General features: G+C 38.2%; 1 protein-coding gene across 1 annotated transcript; it reads right to left on the reverse strand.

The window, feature by feature from the left end:
• Positions 1 to 680: 680 nt before the first annotated feature.
• On the reverse strand, positions 681 to 20,559 carry ano6 (anoctamin 6). The gene is made up of 20 exons (XM_031313361.2): positions 20,250 to 20,559; positions 14,586 to 14,653; positions 13,871 to 13,999; positions 11,618 to 11,683; positions 10,747 to 11,034; positions 9,888 to 10,001; positions 9,625 to 9,740; positions 9,272 to 9,406; positions 9,058 to 9,163; positions 8,700 to 8,760; positions 7,847 to 7,992; positions 7,527 to 7,604; positions 6,760 to 6,988; positions 6,510 to 6,679; positions 6,317 to 6,414; positions 5,965 to 6,095; positions 4,779 to 4,984; positions 4,460 to 4,656; positions 3,251 to 3,356; positions 681 to 3,162 (listed from the first exon to the last, which is right to left on the reverse strand). Exons 1-20 carry the CDS (start codon positions 20,341 to 20,343, stop codon positions 2,944 to 2,946), a joined length of 2,757 nt encoding a protein of 918 aa, XP_031169221.1. The 5' UTR covers positions 20,344 to 20,559; the 3' UTR covers positions 681 to 2,943.
• Between the last annotated feature and the right edge of the window lie 673 nt (positions 20,560 to 21,232).

Raw genomic sequence — 21,232 nt, forward strand, 5'->3', positions numbered from 1 at the left:
CCTTATACAGTACTATTTTAAGGCTAGATATTTTTTTGAATATTGCATGTTTTAATTTCAGTAGAAGGTACCTGTAAAAGTACAGCACCAAGTAGCGTCAGCATGAGAGCACCTGAGATGTGCCTTGCTAAAGGTCACTTTGGCAGCTTTTGTTTAGAAATTGTGAGTGTAAAAAACCTAAAAAAAAAAAATTCATTTCATTGTGTACTTTGTTTTTATAGTTTCTGGCATGCGGCTCTGCATTACCCCTCGAGGCAACTTATGCATACTTGAACAATGCATCTGGAAAGCAATGGAGATTGTAACAGCATGACATCATATGGTTTCATGCAGGAGAGTCACTAGCAAATCTCTGGTTTATTAGGTTCACGTGTACACTCTAATACAGTCCAAAACAACAGCCCTGCAATGTATGCTATCCTTTTAAAACTTTGAATGTTTTTTGTCACTGTCAGAGGTGTATATTCAAACACATGGTCATAATAAGAGAGAGACTGTGTGCTGCAGCTGGAAATCTTGTTTTCGCTGACCTCCAGTGGTTTAAATTCTCATCTTGCTGTAGTGTGATGTAGGAACATCCTCCAGGCATTGTGTTTTGTCATGTTTTATTACAAGTCACACATAGCACACTTCTAAATACATCCGAGGTGAGAAGGTAGGTCAAATTAAATCAAACATACGACAGTGGAAATGTTTTTAATATTTAAGTCTTTAAACTAAGACTTAATACACACACCCAAAACCTTTTTATAAAACAACTTTTATGAGGAGTTAAAACAAAAAGACAAGAAAGAAATGCATTTTTAGACATTGCTGGTATATGGTACTGTTTGCATAAATGGTGGTTATAGTCTAGGGTCCAAAATTAACTTTTTCGTCCACCAGCCAAATGGATAGGGAATGTTCAAATTTTACCAGCCATTCAATAGATTACTATTGTTTTTTGGCTGGTGAATATAGCAAATCTAACGGCCACTTGCATATTTTACCAGCATTTTGCTGGTAGATGGTGCTAATTTTGGACCCTGGTTATAGTATCATTGTACAAAGCACAATGTATTATGATTTCAGCAATGATATTATGATTAAATGATTATAATGAATATAACTTGCAGTTAAAATGTTGATGATGTGCAGTGCAGTGGTCATAGCCAGGTACAGGCCTGGAACTCTGTAAGTTAAAAGTGCAAAACAGTACAGTAGATGGGTGTACATGAATAGAGAAAGACTCTCTATTCGCTATACTCTCTATACTCACATCGTCAACTAAACCACTTCACAGGGCTGCAATTGATTGATTCATTTAATTAAAAACTAAAGGCGTAACTGAACTACATTTGGTGTAAGGATGAGAAAGCATTCAGTTTCTTGTGGTCTGTAAACTTGAATACATCAAACCTTTACATGGCATCACTTGTCAAATAAATTCACTTTCTGAATTGTCTGTACTGTAATTGAATCCCATCCAAACAACATAATGACAACCTTTGGAACGTTTACATGTTTAAAAGGTTTACAGAGGTAAAGGTATTTGAGGCACATTTAGTGAATATATGTGGCTAAAGTTAGTTTATGTATACTCTAACTCCTGGTATCTCATCACTTGCGTAACATTGTGAGTGTTTTTTTTTTCAACAGATCCCCTCAGCTCTTTAGTTCTAGTAACAAAATTGGAAGTGCAAAAAAACCCTCTATCAATCATCAACATTGCATTAAAAAGTGGTGCACATTTTGTATGTAATAAATACTGATATTTCATGACAGCATTAAACCCAGCAGTGGCACTTGTTGGTTACATGTGTGTGAAAGCTTGGATCCCCCAGCATGAAGCTCAATGGACGGAGTGAACCATCACAGTGATATAGCCAAGGTAAATGTGATGTAGTCATAAACCTGGAAGACACTCTGAGTAAAAATATCCATAAAAATGTTTTGACAAGGGAGCCTGGGTAGCTCAGTTGGTAGAGCACGCCTCCATATATACGACGCAGCGGCCGCAGGTTTGACTCCGACCTGCGGCCCTTTGCTGTATGTCATTCCCCCTCTCTCTGTCGTCAGTTGTCCTATAAAAATAAAAGCCTAAAACGGCACCAAAAAATATTTTTTTAACAAAAAATAAATCTCAACTCCAGGTCTACACACTAACTTTTTCTGAAGCTTTCAACCATACTGTATCTCACATTTTAGGCCAACACAGATGAGAAGTCCTAGTCTCAGTTTAGTGAAATGCTATCCAAACCAGGTTGCAAAAATCAATGCATAAAACATCCAGCAAGTCATTTAGCTTAATAAGCATCATCCTATCTGAGTTTGTGTGCTTAAATATAAAAAAGTAAAGTTATTTACTGTATAACCTTTGTTGTTTTAACTGGTTAAAACCTAAATCTAAATAGATTAAAATCCAATACTGGATTCAGATTCAGCATTGAACTCCAACCTAATCCAAAACAGGGACACTTAGTACCAATGAGTTTATAAGGTGGTGCAAAAGAATGCCATGTCACTTGTTTGTCCCACACCTAGTTTGTGCACTTTCAGCTACAAAACATCCTGTCTGTTATATTGGTCAGTCTGAGAAGAAAGTGAAAAAAGATACTCTTAGAGGTGATAGAGGATGATGCCCTGTTCTTTTTCCTTTCACACGCTTTGTCCTGATGAGAGTATAGAGTGTGAGGACAGTAGACAGGGGTGAAGACTATACAACAGTGGTTTCTCCTTTCTTTGTTCAACAGCCCCTTAAAGAAACTTCAGATGTCTTCTTTTTTTTACTGATTGCTATACATTTTCCATAACAAAAGTCCATACCTTGTTCCAGGTCTTAATTCTTTCACTAGTTCCCAAAGTTTTGGTCAGTATTTAAATAACGTGGGTAGGTGCTGCAAAAAAACTGGGTAGTCATGTATATACAGTATGGTCTGATCTCTTCTTCCATACATTTTACTATCAGAAATCGAGTTCCATCTCCTCCTGTGTCAAGTTCACCTCCGTGCGCGTGAGTGTCCCGTCGTCAAATGGTTTCAAACGTCTGGTCACCAGCTTGAGGTTGGTCTCGTGGAGGATGACCTGGGTCAAGTATTTCTCTCGTTTGATCTGTTCTTTGACAGCGTATGGGACGTCTGGGATCACGTAGGACAGGATGAATTTCGTAAGGTAAACAATGTGCTGTGAGGAGAAGAAGACACCTCTATTAATGTTTAAATATTTCATATTTTTTTAGCGTCAGAATGATTTCGTGTTATGTTATACCCACCTCTACAACAATTATAAAAGCCATTTTGGCAGCGATCACATGCCAGTAGTAGACGTTGTACTGATACTGCCTGGGGTGGCCGGGAGGATTCCGAAAATCTCGATACCTAAAGAAGAAAAGTACATACATATAAATCTGAGTTTGCTACTCAGAGTTTGCTAATCACTTCCTAGACAAAGCTTAGATTTTGTCACACACAAGTTTTAATGAAATGTTTTGTCCACTGAGGTTTTTATTTTGTAGTCATTCCATGCTTAAGCCTTATACATGCTTGTGAAAGTCACCTTCTCTCCCAGTCATCTTCCATGTCAGAGGCTCAGTCATGTTTAAAGGTGGAGAATTGGCTTCTTAGAACATGAAGGTGTCAGATGTAATGTGATAAAGCAGATGAACAGCCTATATGTGTTTTGCCGAATTATTTTATGTATGTCTTATTAGATCATGTGTATATACAGAATTTAATTTTCTTTCCCTTTTGGCCATTTTTGTGTGTTTTTTTTCTGCACTCTCGCCTAAACTCTAAGTTGTTGTCCATTATCCCATCCTCTTTCAGTCACTCTTTTCTGTCACAGTTTTCTGATTTGTACTTGTCTGGAGACTTTTAAATAAAAATCAACACATTTAAAAAAATATATTATTATTATATCGATTATTAACTTATCAGAATCGAGCATCGAATCGTTCTAGAGAGAATCACGATGTATCTAAGAATCGATTATTTTTCCCACCCCTACACCAGTCATCTATTAAACGTGGCATCTTATTTCATTTCTTTTCAAGTGAAGTGAAGTTTTTATCATACCATTATCTCTTGTCATTTTTGCAACTTACATGAACAAAAGAGACCGTGTGGGAGCCGTATATCTGGCTCTACTCAGATGCAACATATTATTGTGTAATTCAAGAATTTTTCTCTCTCCCAATATGTTAGAAACATATCTAAGGAATTAATAATCACAGTAACAACATCAATAATATCTTTAAAATGAAGTGGAATCAGTATGTATAAAATAGTTATTATTTTGTCTAGAAAATACTTTTATAACCAAAATTCAAAGAATTAACATTTTATTTAATTGTGAAAGCAAAAGTTTTGGAAAAAAGAAATCACCTGGATGATAGCTAAAGTGAAAACTTGTGTTCTCTTTACAATCCAACAAGGGGAAACTGAATACTGTACAGCACACACAGATGGGCCAATCTTTGTACCTGCAGGTGGTGATGTTGTAAGGTGTCGACATCGGCTTGCTATTGTTGGAGAAGTCCGCAATGTTGAATATAGACAGTGAGCTGTTGATGTAGCCCTGCATGGTGTTATTAGAGTGATCTCCATATGGGTACACAGAGAAAGACCAGTAGTAGACCAACCGTGGAATCATGTCGGATGTAAAAGCAATGATCATGGCCTGTTGAGACACCAGGACAGCAAAACATGTAGTGAAAGCATAAAATTGATCATCTATGCTGTTTCCACAATTGTTGCCAGTGTACTTAATCAACTAATAACTCAGTGTAAACAGTATTGTACATTTGTTGCAACAGCCAATATAGCGATGCCTTGAAGAATGGGCTGCCAGGCTCCTATATCCTGGGCCTTCTCTGGCACGATGCGGCGAAACTGAGTGGTGATTTTCCAAGCATCAACCCGAATCTCAAATATGTTGTTGACCAGAGCCAGGACCGGAGCCAAAGGGAAGGAGGCCACAAACAGGGTCACAAAGCCAAACTGGATGACTGCGAAACACAAAATATATGTATAAAAAAGACAGGCACTGTAGAGACTACCAAAGTTGCACCAAGTATTTGTATATTGAATACTTATTGTGTGTAAATTCCCTCATAAGTGCTTTGTTACTTACTAGCTAGTTTCAAACCAGTTTACTGAATCAGGTTGCATCATTAGGTAGGCAATTTATTTGTGTGTTGTTGGCCAAAAAAATAATCTTTCAGCATATTGTAACTCAAGTGGAGAGAAAACTAGACTTCTGCATCTCCTCTTGGCTCTGTTTTCAGGCTGTAGATAATCCAGCTGTGACGGGAGATTTTGGTCAATTACAGATAAGATAGAGAGCGTTCCTATTGGCTGTTCTGTTCATGCATTGCTCATGCGACAGAGAGGGGAAAGCTGCAGGAAGAGGTCTCACTCTATTTTACAATCTGGCATTTTTTTTGCATTCTACCCACTGTGAAACTTCACAGAGGATAAAACACAATAAAGCCCAAAGGCTTATTTCCATTGTGGTCCTCTAGTAAAACACCATATCACTCCACAAGATAAAACAGCACAACAATCAAGTCGCAGTGCAGACAATACATCAAAATCAGTCAACAATGTCAAAAGGAAGTCATTGCAGCATCAAAAGTTGTAACATCTGAAATTAATAGTTTTAGAGGGACAGCATTTGAACATTTCAACCAAATGTCAGGTCAAATATCTGAACCATTATCCGTATTACCACTTATAAACATCAGTCAACATAAAAGCAAACTAGTTCTGTCAGCTAGCTCAGTTAGCTAATTACCCTGGCAGTTTGGTTTAAACATTTAGCAACAACTAGCCACTGCTGTATGTAAGAACTAGTTTGTGTGGTGCAACCTGTTTACTAATTTAAAGATACAAAATTCTCCACATAGTAAACGCTTGCATGATAATTACACTAAGTTTGAACTCCAGGTATGCAGCCCTAAATGTGACAGACGAAGACTCCTCTTACCCATCTCCAGGTATTCATAGAACAGTCCTAGTTTTGTAAGGGCCTGGAGCTGGTAGTCCTGCTCCCAGCGAGGAATCAATTTCTCTGAGGCCGCACTGGTGCAGTAGCGGAAAATCAAATTCTTCACCCACCTGTGGAGGGGTGGAAGAGATCATATACAATAAGAGTGATTCAATATGAAAATGGAGAGTTGGTGTAGGGTTAGATATTAGCACAGTGGCCTTAACACATGCATCTGCATATATAAGCTGCCATTGTATTACTTAATTATATTACTTTAAAAGAATATATATATATATATATATACTGTATATATTTGACATAAAATTGGTCTTAGATTCTGACTTCTTACGGTAGCAAGACCTCTTGGATGTTGTTCAAGATGGCTTTTCCACCCATGATGATAGAAAGCTGAGTTGTCAACTCAATCAGACAACCACCAGGATCACACTGGACACAGGACAACAACACACAAAGCAAGAGTCAAGCGTGACCAGTGAGTGAGTTAGACATGTACAGTAAGAGCTAGATGGATCAAACTGTACCTCCTCGTTGCGGTATTTTCCCAAGAGATAAGCAGGATCTCCAGGATAGCCAACCGCTTTCCCTTTGGCGAAGGCGATGTAGAAACAGGAAGAGTAATAATTGACGAACTGAAAGAGGAACATCTTCATGGTCAGGCTGTTCTCATAGTCTGTCTTGGTCCGCGGAAGCTCTGTTGTTGTGTCAGATAAGAGAGGATTCAGGATTAACACATGCAAGTCAATACTGGGCAGAAGTACAATTCTAACTTACCAAAGTCGGTGATCCAGATGGCGACGCGCTCATAGAGAATGTTAAGGATCATAATTATAACAAAGCTAATGAGGGAGGCTGTGACAGAAGTGGCCATCTGAGGCGTCACATACTCCTTTAAGGTTTGCAGCTCCTTCAGGTCCTGAGATCGGAGTTTAGTTGAGAAGGCAAAAAATGCAGCCAGGCGATAGACGATGATGGCCACAATGGACGCAATGATCAACAGAATCTGAGGGACAAAGTACAATGATAGATTAATGTTGTATATTCTGTATGAAAAAAATAGGTAACATTTTAATTTATCAGTCTGTAATTAATTATTTCCAAGAAGTTTCCTGGAAAGAACGCTGAATTTGGTTCCAATTATAAGTAAAGTAGCGATTATGTTCAATTACTATACTAATTAATAAATTAAACAATTACAATAACCGCGACCCGTTACCGGATAAGCGGAAGAAGATGGATGGATGGATTACAATAACTTAAGAGTCATTTATTCACTGCATACCATGTCAGCTACAGAAATGATTCTATATATATGGAGAATTAAGTTTTCAATAATAAATAAGTAATGAATAAATATTTACATTGGTTTAAATTGACCTTTTCTGTCAAATAAATTAGAATTTATTCTAAACCAAACCAAATTACATATTTTATTCACAGGAAATTCTTAGGAACTTGTTAGTGAATTACAAACAGGTAAAATACAATGTTAGCAAAAAAAAAAAAAAATTTGAAATAAAAATGACATTTATGTACATTACCCAGAATAACACTGTCCCAATTCCTATCGACACCCGAACACATCGTCCACAGGCCGTATAGGGCACATTTTCTTTTATCTAAATCACACACAAACACTGTGAAATAGTGGACTTTAACAACAACATGGCATGACTTAAAAAAACATTTATGTCAACATAGTATCCCCAAATAGTTTATATTTTTTTGAACAAAACTGAGTAAACCAGTTTGAATCCCTATTTTAAACCAATCTTCGTTTTTTCTTGGCTGTTTTAATTCTTTTTAGCTTCAAAAAGAGTAAAATAATAAAATAGAGAAATAGGCTGTGTGTATGATTTACCCCTGTGACAGGGTTTTTCCTCTCATAGATACACTTGGCCTCATATTCCGGACGAGGCAGCTCTTCCTGCTCCAGAAACTCAACAGTGTCCCACGTGTACTCCAGCTCCGCCTGGTAGCGCTTCCAAAACTCCAGGAACAAAGTTACTAACGAAAGAAAACAAACAGGGCAATAATGAGAAAGAAGGAAACATCTGAATATACACAGTATTCTCTGCGTCTTCCTGTTACTGTTTAACCTTTAATAGTGCCAAATGAGGACAAAATAAACATTTCACATAGTCACTTCTAAATTAGTCTCGCCTTCCTCCACAGCGCTGCGGAGGAGGGTCTGGCTAGTCCACACAGCATTCCGGGATGGGAGAAAAACGTGCTCTGGTTTATTGGCATTTCTTTAAACCAATCACAGTTGTCTTGGGCGGTGCTAAGAACCGAATGGAGCTGCGGTGCCGCTGCAAAATAGCCTCGGGAAGGAACTTGTTTTGGTGGAACGTGTGTACGTTGAAAAGTTGTTTTAGTCGTGCAACAGAAAACTCAGATTGGACAGACAGTCTAGCTAGCTGTCTGGATTTACCCTGCAGAGATCTGAGGAGCAGTTAACCATAGTCCTCAGAAATCCACCGGAGTTTAAAATTCCAACAGAAAGCAGAAGGTAACGGACATCCGGCCGAAAAGGACATACGGCGAATTTTGAAATTTAAATTCCCGGCGGCAACGGAGCAATCCCGGAAGTGGAAGGTCGTGGATATAGACTACTTCTAAATAAAACTTCTCTCAAAGTTAGTGATATTAGCATGGCTGCAACTTGAAAGAAGCCACCACCTGGCATCTTTTTGACATTGTATACAACTTACCCCAGACTGACATGAAAACTGCAAACACCAAGGTTCCAAAGTTATCAAATATGCAAAGTTTCTAAAAGAAGATAGGAAAAAAAGAGAAACATGGCCGTCAACCTTATCACAGTTCTATCCTGCTTACATGCAAATCAGTTCCAAACAAAACTGTTGCTGTGTCACTGTGAATAATAGCAGCCACACATAGTTAAATATGCAAAGTCTGCAACTCTATCACACACTGTGCAGTAAGAACTGCCTTTTAACACAACAATTCTTAATTTTGTCCATTGCATATTGAGCGGCATTAGTGGGAGTAGAAAAGTGAAAAACTTTCTCAAAATTCCAATTTACTGTTGAAGAAAATAAAACTTACTTTCGAAGCTTCACACGTGCTGTCCAACGTCCAGTATTTGCATTCTCTGTCACACTGTGGACACATCACAATCTTTCCTCCAATTTCAGGGTCGCACACCTCTTTGCTGCAGTCATCCAAACACAAAACAGAGATTCTTAGACAGGGAAATCTCCAAAATCTGACGCATCATTTAATTACAAGTTCAACATTTGAAATCTACGAGGAAATGTACCTCCAGGTGCTGGTTTCTTGAGTCGTGTATCCATAAATGAAACAACACAGTCCAACTACGGCAGCCAGAGCGAGCATTCTTGTGTAGAAACCCAACCAGGCAAAGTAAATGCCAACCTTCTCCCCATAATACTTCCTGTGGAAAATAAAAAAAAAGAAGTTTTATCTACTTTGGTTCTACTATTCACTTTGTCACAAAAAGGATTTAGTTTGTTCCTGCTTGAACACACGGGGGAACACATTTCATTGACAAGACACGGGGCTGAAGGCTTTTTAGTGAAACACTGCCATGAAAGAGTCATTCTCCTACTTTAAGTTCATTCTTGTTACGAGAACACAAAAGACTGTGTTCACCTAATGAGGTTTAGTGGTTGCATCTTGTAGAAGCTTTTGGGATGAGCCCACTCTTCGTAGAGCAGGTATCTCTCGTTGGGGCAACCCTCCTCTTGGGACTTGACATTGAACCTGCACTGAAATAGCCAACAGGGAAATATCCAGTAGGAATTTTCAGTAAATGATTCAGCTCATTAATAGCATAACACCATGCTAAATATGATTGTTATAAACCAAAAAAAAGGCATAAGCCATATCTAATATGACTGTAAGATGTAACTTACGTCATGCAGGGGATAGGCAGCTTTGTACACTCCAGCATCCAGCAGTTTGGTGACGCCAAACTTCTTTATGTTCCCCCGTATTTCATAGGGGGCACGACTCAGGATGTAATACGCCTGGAAAAAGATGAGATTTTTATTTTTATGCTAATTATCTGTTTATACAATATTATCAAACAATCATAGAGTATAATACAGTTTGGAAAATGTGATGCTCTTATGATTTATGAGTTTTAAAGTGCTCATATTATGCTCATTTTCAGGTTCATAATTGTATTTAGAGGTTGTACCAGAATAGGTTTGCATGGTTTAATAAAAAAAAAAAAAAACACTATATTTTTGTTGTACTGCACATTGCTGCAGCTCCTCTTTCCACCCTGTGTGTTGAGATCTCTGTTTTAGCCATCTTTGTTGGGAGTCGCACATGCGCAGTAGCTAGGTAAGGACAACTAGCCAATAAGAAGCAGAGTATGAGGGTGTGCCACGCTAGCAGCTAGGCGAGCATTATAACGTGTGTTACAAAGTGACGCACATTCGTCACGGAAGTAAAGGCTGGACTACAATAGAGCTGTTTGGAGCAGTTTTTTAACAGTGTTTTCTGTTGGAGATGGTAAGTGCCTTTGGGGTGGACTTTGGGCTTTTTCCCTTTGTAAACCTATAACATAAACAAAAAGATATATAACACAGTAAAGGAAAGGGAAAAAGCCAAAAAGCATAATATGAGCACTTTAACATTAAATCGATTCATCTGTTGGGTACAGGATGTTTGCAACCATACAACTACATCCTTCAAAATAAAACTGAAGTATGAAAAGAAGTGGCAGGCAGCCTGAACTGACTGCAACAACATGTGACAACTTGCCATCCTGCTCCTCATGGCCGCAGTGAAGAAGACATCTTTGTCCCTCACGTGGAAGTACTCCAGACGTTTTTTCTCAAAGGGGGCAGTGAAAAACTCGGCCTCCTTTGTGATCAGTTCTTCGTTGGGGTAGAAGTGCTTGGTAATGCAGGAGAAAAAGCGCCACGGGGAGGGGCGGGACGACAGGTCGTTGGGCTGGATGGGAAGCTTGATGTGCAGGACCTCGGCGTATGTGCACAGCGTGTCCCATGGCATGTGGACTTTCAAAAACATCAGTTTCTCATCTGTCACCTGCAGAACACAAAGAAGAAGTGCTTTAAGTATGCGATACGGTAAAAAAACTACTAACCTAGCTCTGGGGAGTTTACTCCCCGGAGTCCTTATGTTTTTTTTTCGCCCAGCATATTTCCTTGGATTAGGATGGCACCAAGATCTTGGTTGCAGCTGTCACCGTGGTCCTGCTGCACTCCCTGCTACACCCTGCTACGCTCTGCGGTGCCCTGTAGTATCCCGCTATGACATGAACTACTACGACTACCATTTGTAGTCACTGTTCCATTATCTTTATTGTGACTATTATTGCCACTGTTCATCACACCCCCAACAGGCACCATCAGACACCGCCTACCAAGAGCCTGGGTCTGCCGAGGTTTCTCCCTAAAAGGGAGTTTTTCCTCGCCACTGTCGCACTAAAGGCTTGATCTTGGGGGAATTACTAGAATTGTTGGGGCTTTGTAAATTATAGAGTGTGGTCTAGACCTACTCTATCTGTAAAGTGTCTCGAGATAACTCTTGTTATGATTTGATACTATAAATAAAATGTAATTGAAAAATGTAATTGAATAGAACCTGCCACAAAGTGTAATCTACTTACAGATTGTGTCGCCTCCAGCTCCATTCCCATCTTCATCAAGCTGGCCTCAAAGGTTTCTCGCCGCCTCTACAAGAAGAACACAAAAAAAGGTTTCAAAGAGCTTTCTGATTTAATGCTCTCTGGTCAATATGATTTGATTTCTGTACCGGATGTCCTGAAGTTATGACATATGTGCCAAGCCTGCAGTGTAAATACTGTGAGCATTTATCAAAGCACTGCCAAGGGTGATCATCTGTATCTACACGGAAGTCCATTACTTATTTATATTGTAGAATTGCATGTAAAGAATGTGCCAACACATAATCACCTTCATAACCTTTGTAAGATCCAATGTGTCAATACTGTTGCTTCAAAATGACCTTTAATTATGTTTATGTAAAGCAAATGGCAGAGTTCACAGCTCATTTATTTGGACATTTTTTCCATAACCAAGGCATAATTTACACTGGTGATACTGCACACAAGTCAGAGCAGGTTCTTAAGCGCAGCTTTCCCAAAACAAAAAACACACACAAAAAAACACTGAATTAGTAGTAGAAGTATTAAACATATTTAAATAATATAAAAAGGAGCTAATCAAAACGCTTTTAAAGCGTCATCATCATCATCCGAGGCAATTCAGTCTTTCCGAATGAATACAAACTTTAATGTGACACCTTTATACATTTTTAACCCTATGATGTCAGCCCCATTCTAAGAAATACCGTCGAGAGACTGCTGACAAAGTAAAAGTCAAATACCGTCAATGTTTGTTTAGCCAACCCTGCTTTCAGGTAGATTTTTCCTAACAAACAGGAAATACAAGTGCACGGAAATTTTGACAATGACATAACCTTTTAAAATAACAATTTAGCTTAGCACTATCTGAACTGAACCACGCCCCTCCAGCTGTCAAGCTCAAAAAAAGGGTTTTGCAACTTATGTTTGACCAGGTTAGCTTCTGGAAAAACAAAGTAAAGGGGTTGCCTGCTAGAGACGGTTGCATTCCTAATCCCCTGTTGGATTTAGTTTGCTTTGGGATGATTATGAATGTGGAGTTGCCTCAGTCCCAGTGGATCTGTTGTGAGGAAGCTCATGAGCTGGGACTTGCAACGGCTCTAACAGTCGTCCTTTTTCAGAAGAACTGGCTGAAACTGGGTGATCAGCTTCTATAGAGGTGCGTCTGTGAGCTGCAAGGCATGCCTACACTCATCACATCCATTCAGTGCTGCAGGAAAACAACATATCCATCATGTATCTATCTTATTAGTACATTTTTTCACCCATTAAACCCCTAAGCTTTTGTCAACTGTTACCAACTATAATTTTAAGCCTCCACAGGGCACGGTCTCCATTTCAAAAACACTTGCAGGGTTACGGTTGCAACACTGCAGGTAACAGTTTTTAAAGTCTGTGGATCTAAGCGTTATATTACACATCCCTCACTCAAAACCTATTGTGAAAGACACTGGTACATGTAGCAACAAACACCACATCTGGTTATGTCATTATGTCTCAGTCTCAGTGTCCTTAATTTGTGCACATATCCCTGAAATCTTGAAAATTTATGATTGTAATGCACTAAACTAACACGTAGTTAGACCACTTTACTCGGTTCAATCATGCACCAACTGAATTTACTCATTTGTTTTGTAAATAAAAGTGGTCTGGGATTGCCTCCACAGACCGTTTCCCAACTCGTCAAATATCAATGTTTCATGTGAAGTGTGACTTCATTCTCTGCTCAGGATGCCAAACATTAGTTTAGTGCTAACTTATGTTCTGAATGTCAAGTGCAGTCTCTTTAAAGTCATAGACTGCCATCCTGCTGCAAATAAAAACTCCCTTTACAAACAGACAGAAACAATAGAGTTTGTATGTCTAATAAAACACACAAGGCAGTTTGTGAGAAAACTACCACTTCCATTGAGAGAAATATGTTATTCATTAAGACAAATGATTTGTTTCCAAAACTCTATTTAAAAACTCTACGCCTCAGGATTTGGAAGGCTGACAGGTTCGAGCCATGTCACCCTCTTCCTCTCTCTCCCCACACTTCCTGTCACCTCTCTACTGTCTGCTAGCTAATAAAGGCAAAAAATACCTCACAAATACTATTTAAAAAGCATATCACCTTTTACAGATTTTGTTTTTGTGGGTAGAATACTTTGTACTAAGTTTTATGTGAGCATAATTTGCAATACTTAAAATACAAATCTGATGTAGTGTATTGAACCACCCAACTGAAAAAGATTTCAAAAATGAGAGACCTACCTTGTACCGCTGGAACGTGTGCCTCTTCTCAAAATCCTTCTTATCTTCATCTTCATAGACCAGGATGAAGTCAATCCTCCTCACACCGTCATTGAAGAATAAGGAGTCTGGTTTGTTATTAAACTCTACCTGAGGGCAAAAATAAGGCTCATCAGGTAAGTCTACGGAGTGAAACTCGTACTCCTCTTCCTCCATAGTATCGTACATGCTGCACAGAGAGAAGAGAGGAAGGTCTGTGTGTGGAGAGTTTGGGAAGAGATATGCGATGTGGGCCATGCAGGAAAAGTAGGAAGTATCAACAAACATTATGATACCCGCCCTTTCTCTCTCTCTTCCTCTCCACACAAAGATCTTGTAAGCGTATGTAACTACATGCATAGTTTCATAATGCATTTTAAATCTGGTGTTTTGTGTGGGGAGTTGATGTCTCATCGTCCAGTGACTTCAATATCTGCCATCTTTTAGCAAGATAATTGTGCCTTGAGAAAAATTTAGAAGATAATATTCATAATAATCGTTACAAATTCAGGTATATATGCAAATTATATTTGAGAACATACACGTGATATGTCTTCCTGCATGTAGGCTAGGCAACTGGACAGTATGACAACTTAATTAAAAGATCAATCAGTCAATCTACACCTCATATACACAGGGTACATTTCATTGATCTGCTGCTACTGTAGCTGACACCAACATTATTGTGCTGACTCACCAGATGTGCTTTGGCAACTATTGTTCCGTCTTCAAAACTGTGATATATTGGTAAAAACTCAGGGTAAACTGTGAAAATAAGAACAAACACATACATGGGAATACAGGCATGATAATAAACAAAGAAACCCAAAACTAGATGGATATTTACTTGAGCTCGACAGTGGATAATGCTGTTATCACAGATGTATCATTATCAGCATGTATGCAAAAAGGAAATTCAGTGACTAATAAAATACAACTTTTACTGGCAGATATTTTATACATATTTGTATGTATATTACATTTGATGTAGTTTTGTTTTATGGTTGTGTATAGTTATTTAATAGAGTAATCATTTCAAGAACATTTATTGTTCAAAGATTTGATCTTACTTTTACTGTTACTATCATCTTCTACAGCTCCATCATCTATTCATTTCTAAAAGTTTAACATTTTTATCTTTGTATGATCTAATGAAGGCAACACTATTATAGTGCTAATTGATGTAACATAACTAATGTAATATTATGTAAAAACACATAGTCTCAAATTATTTTCAATGACATAGAGAAAAGTTACTGCTTATTTGACAAACTTCGTCGGTTGAGGTCTGTTTGTCAGAAGTGAAGGCACTTGAGCAACCTGTGAGCGGTTTACTCACCCGAGGCTATAACTGAAAAAACTAAAATAATGGATGTATTGTAAGACCAATTGCCCCTGTAATTCTATAATACTATTGTATTTTTTTGGGGGGTGGGATTAACTTTAAAAAAAAAAAAAATACAAAAAAATACAAAACATAAAACTCGCAACATGAACTTTTGAATTCTTTCAAACGCTGCCACCCTTAGCCATCTCACAAGCCCACTGCTGGATTGATGGAACCCCATTCATTCTTCCATCCTCTTAAAATAATCTGTCTGGCTATCATTAAACTAGTCTGGATGCAGCTTCTTATGTTAATTCTATTGTATTTTCAAGATGAGCGATGTTGCACTACTTTGTAACAGTTATTATTGTAGGGGCAAAATATGGTATAACTTCTAGGCTGCAACTAGCCATTATTTTCATAGTCGACTAATCTGTTGATTAGTTTCTCGATTAATCAATTAGTTGATTGGTCTTTTGGTGCAAAATGTCCATCAGTATTTGTATTTAGGAGTGAAGAAACTACAAAATATTCACATTTAAAAAGCTGGCATCTGAGATTTGTAACCTTTTTTCATAAAAAAATGACTCAAACTGATTAATAGATTATCAAAATAGTTGGTTATTATTTAATAGTTGAATGTAATGTAATAAATGTAATGTTCTCCTCCGCCATCTGCTGGGGCAGCAGCATCGGAGCCAGCGACACAAACAGACTGAACAAACTGATCAGGAAGGCTGGCTCCGTTATTGGCTGCCAACAGGACACATGAAGCTGTGGTGGAGAGGAGGTCACTGAACAAAATGTTATCTATCATGGATAACCCCGACCCAACCTCTCCACCCCACACTGGTCCAACAGAGGAGCACCTTCTCTAAGAGGCTCAGACAGCTTCGATGTCGCACGGACCGCTACAGGAAATCATTCCTACCACAGGCAATAAAACTTTTTAACACCTCATCACTGGGTGCTAGATAAGACTCTTAGACATCACATCTGCACTAAGTGCAACTTGCACAACATTTTATCTACATCTTTATCATTACTAGTTAAGCAGTTGTACATTTTGTATTCCCAACTTGTATATATTTTAAATATTTAAATATTTGTTCTTGTATTCTATCCTATTATTATTTCATGTATATTGTATGTATGTATATTGTATCCTATTATTTCATGTATATTGTATTCTAGTATTTCATGTATATTCTGTGCTGTGTGACTGATATTTTGCTGCTGTAACACTGTAATTTCCCATTTTTGGGATCAATAAATATCTATCTATCTATCTATTATTATGTGACCCTCCTCTGAGTCACCTGGGGGGGCATACGGGCCTTACATCATCATTCATCCGCTTTAGCTTGCATTTACCTGCAGTTTAGTGGAAGTTCTGCTTGTTACAGCAGAGCAACCAGGTCTAGGGCTGCACGATATGAGGAAAATATCCAATTGCGATTATTTTGACTGATATTGCGATATGATTCACGATATTGGAGGGAATGATTATTTTTGTATCATTATTCTCATTTTCATTGAAAAAAAAAAAAAAATGATTGAAGTGTGATTTTTTGCGAGGATCTGTACCAAACAAAGATTCTTTTCTTTAGTCTGTAGGATATGATTTGTAGGCCGGGATGTCTCTGCAGCACCACAATACTTTATTTTAGAATGGTTTGACACATATTTAGCCTTTTAACAAATATTGTGATTTGGATATTGGACTAGTTCATATTGCGATTTTGATAAAATTGCGATTAATTGTGCAGCCCTAACCAGGTCCAACTTAGCACCAAGCTACGGTTTAAAACCTTTTACAGGTTCTGATTTAATTGAACCAGTTCTAAACAACAGCTAAGCTAATCAGATGCTAAGCGACACAGCAAGTACGACACAGTGATGTTATGTGTTTACATCAATTATAAAGAATAGCAGCTGATATACTGTTATCAGACTGCCACGGTGCCTATGCTGCCTCACAGAGCTTTGAGCATGGCTGTCTTGTTTTATCTTTACGTGCCAGTGAAGGTGCTGCTGATATTACAAGTCCTTCACATCCCTGCTCATAACATTCCTGTAGTCAAACGATGACCAGGAAAATATTCATGTATTGCCTCAGAGGTGCCCACTGAAGCAGCACAAAGCATTACTGTTACTCATTTCCAAAACAGTCTGAGGGTTGGAACCAGTGACCCTCCTTTCACGAGCCTGTCTTACCAAACCTCATGCTGTTGTTGCTGCTTTTTTTTGTACTGCCTTTCCATAACTACACGCTCACCACAATGTTATATTACTCCCTGGAAAGAAAAATAAGAAATAGGTCACCACCACTAATGCAGTGTGGTCAACAAGGCCCATTAACAGCATGTACTGCAGCAAATATTCATCAAGAAATCTGGACTCAGTATTCACAACACTTACCACAAACAAAAACAATATCATCAGCTACTTTATGCATTGTTTTATGCCTCATTACATTATGAAGCCCTTATTTCTTTTTACTAAACAGATGACATTACATCCAATATGGAAAGTCCTGTAATTTTTCCATATAAAGCGAAGAGCTATGACAAACCTAACTGAAGACAGATGTTGTTTTCAAAACACTGGCCTTAGTAACACACTGGGAAACTTTCACTGTGGAATCACTGTTCAAATAATCAAATGAGAAATTTTCCTTCAGAAGAGTCCTCTACCAGGCTAACAGTCAAAGCTTGATATTCTACAAATATCCAGCTGTAAGACATGAACCATTTTACACAGCTTTTATACAGCTGGTTACTATTTATCTGCCTGTTTACACTGACCTCAATCCTCACAGTAAGCTGTATCATGTGTCTGTATGATGGGTCTCATCATCAATGTATTTTAGTTGGTTGCTGTTGACTGGAGGTCACTACCATACCCAGATTTATTTTTTCTACTGTCACTACTTTAGTGTGTAGAATAAATCAAATATGCACCGGCTACTGAGTCATTACACCCAACAGAAACCCTGTCAGGAAGTCTCTGTAATCTACATTGAGTCAGTACGTATGACTCTTTTGATAAGCATTGAATGGCCCCAGGCTGCCCGCAAAAAACATCTCACTTCCTCTCCAGAGAACATCTTCCGTGAAAACACACAAAATAATAAAGGCAGAACAAACCAAGATAATTCTTTAACAGAAACAGCTGTGCCAAACTGGATTTTATTTTTTAATTTTGTGCAGCATGAAGGTGCATGATACACATTTTATTTGATTTAAAAGGAAAACATTTAACTCTTTGAGTCTAATGCAAGCCACAGCCAAGTGTCCTTCTTATCCTCTGACAGGAAATGCTTTCTGCATCAAACACTGGGGCATTTTATGACATTTGGTAGAAGTAGAGTGAAATGTCTTTTACAGGAACAGAATCAGCCCTAATATCTTGGCTAAGTATTAGCAGTTAGTGCCTATAATTGTCTGTTTTGCATGTGAAATAAGATAACCGATAATACGTTTTATTTGAAACATGCTTCCAGCAGTGGAGACCTAGCTCTCTCAAAATATGCACTGACCTACAGTAACCCTGGCAGATCTACGTGGTTTACTGCACCAATGTGTTGGGTACATGTTCTGATTTCCTGTATCACCATAGTGTTCATTTTGCACATGAAACAAACTATGAACTGAAATAAAGTAGTATCTGAGCCAGTGATTTTTTTTTTTACTGTTATCACAGCATCAAAGGCTGCAACAAAGTGTGAACGTTAATAATTCATAACAAGTGAAAAGGCTCAATTAAATAAAGTGCACTTTGGCATGCTCTTTGTGATCCAGAGTGAAAAGCATTGGTCATTTCCATATGGTCAACGACCTTCTACATATTTCTCACGACTGTTAAAGTTAACCCAAAGGACCATTTGTCTCTCACTGAGCTGTGAGTAAAAAAATGCATGCATTACTAGACAGTATGTGATTATGGACAAGACAAGTCAAGACAAGACTCAAAGGAGCTTATTGTTTTGAGAAATCTTTCCCATAAAGGACAAGTGTTGGGGCTGACAGCTGTACAGACACTGCAACATACTGTACTGCAGGTGTAGGTTTCTAACACTATGGTTACTCTATTCCAAAGTTAAGCTGCTGTTTCAGATTTTAGCGTCAGGAATGTAAGAAATGTAAGAAACAAAACAGTGTGGAGAGATGCCATCAGTTCTAGCCTTTAATGACCCAAATCAGACATTTATGAAATAATCAGAAGGGCTCTTTTTTGGGCGGTTCCTTTCAAACGGATGATTGCCCAACATCTGTTATCTATATTTAAAATATTGCAGAAATGGTGGTGTAAGCCTGGGCCCTCTCGAAAATGTGTATACCACACCTCCACAGTTTGCTACACATGCAGCGGGGATGATCTGATTGTTGAACAGACTCCTCATTGCTTTTGATCATTTACTTCTATTACCATCTAGGCTTTACACATGACAGGAAAATCATGAACCATGCATTTCGTTAAAAAAAAGCACACAAGTAAAAGCCCCTTATAAGGCAGTGTAATGGTGCGTGTCAGTGTCATTTTCTATTGGCTGAAGCTAATTTAAACTAGGCTACTTTAAACACAGATGAGTAGTAAATTAAACTGCAATTTGTAATTGACCATTTGTTTTGTATCCTATAAAATGTATGACAGTAACCTAATTTGAAATAGATGTAGTGGAGTGAAAAGTAGAGTATTTTCATCTGAAATGTATAGTGAAAAAAGTTGGGAGAAAATAAAAATACTCAAGAAAAGAAAAGAAAAGAAAAGAAAGGGAGGGAGGGGGAGGGTTACACCCATTAAGGAATCTCTATCTCCCAGTGATGAATGAGTAGGTGGGTGGATGCTACTGTAACTGTCCCAGAGGTGAGTATAGCACATTGTAGCCTATATGGTATGGCATAATAATGGATGTATTATTTCAACATGTACGTTACAGAACCCCAGATAGCTCTGGTAACATTCACACAGCGCCCATAAACCCACACAACATGCACACCAAGACAACAAATCTCAAAACTGTTCTTTTACCAACTTCCTCGTCTATTATGCCGACGTCAGTTTCACCCTCCAACTCATCCGTCTCACACACGGAGTCCATCTCGAAGATGTCGTTATCGCTCATAGTCCTTGTCGGGGGGGTTCCAGTCACATTACCGAAAACAACAAAACTTTACTTTACCGACAGCCTGCTGTAGCCTATTACTATGGCTTTAAAGCACAGCCTCGTCCTCCGGGCATTCTTGCTTTATTTCTCAACATATAGCCTACTCGGCCACATAAAGTTTTGCTCAAGTTGAGACTTGAGAGAATAGAAAATCCTACGGGTGGGGTCGCAGGAGGCGGAGAAGAATACATGAGAAGAAGAAGGAGGAGGAGGAGGGTGTTAATGTAGTTTAGCCACATTTGACAGATCAAGGTACGCCCACTTTTTTCCTCTGAAGAAGTTGTTTAGCATGCTAACTGACGCATGAACACGTGTGGCATCGAAGTGTATGTGGGGGTGACAAATGTAGGCATATTACTTTTATATTATTTTGTGTAGACCTACGTAACATTCTTCTAAACAAACCGCACATTTTTAAGATAATAGTGCGAGATGTTTGGCAAGATCAGCACCATCACTGACCTGTTTTTTCCTTCTTTAGGCTATTTTAAATCAGCGTTATGCAAATAAACAACTTTACTTATTTTCAACCAGATACATAAAACAACAAAACATAAAAGCAAAACACAAGAAAAGCAAGTATAAAATAAAATAAATAACACAAAACATTTCATGTATCAGCAAAGAATAAATTGAAAAATTAAGTAAAAACATATGAGCATAATTACAATTTTTGTAGCTTTGTTGTTTTTGTTTGTTATAAGTAAGTAAGTTATTGTCTTAATATATAGCGCAATTTCTTTCTTGAAAACATGAAAGTGAGTGAAATAGTTTGAGTATGGGAATCACCAAGGCACAGCGGCGTCTGGTTGAATCTTCAAAAATATTTTCGTTCTGCCCGTAATAA

Source organism: Sander lucioperca, chromosome 20 (assembly GCF_008315115.2).
Source record: "Sander lucioperca isolate FBNREF2018 chromosome 20, SLUC_FBN_1.2, whole genome shotgun sequence".
In the NCBI taxonomy this organism is placed as follows: Eukaryota; Metazoa; Chordata; class Actinopteri; order Perciformes; family Percidae; genus Sander; species Sander lucioperca.

What these genes read in the sequence shown, in the direction of transcription:
- ano6 (XM_031313361.2), bottom strand. Translation starts at nt 20,343, where the DNA reads ATGAGCGATAACGACATCTTCGAGATGGACTCCGTGTGTGAGACGGAT. An exon ending in TATTGGCTGTTGCAACAAAT is followed by an intron (nt 4,657 to 4,778) that starts GTACAATACTGT and finishes GTGTCTCAACAG; the next exon opens with GCCATGATCATTGCTTTTAC. An exon ending in TACAACATCACCACCTGCAG is followed by an intron (nt 3,357 to 4,459) that starts GTACAAAGATTG and finishes TTTCTTCTTTAG; the next exon opens with GTATCGAGATTTTCGGAATC.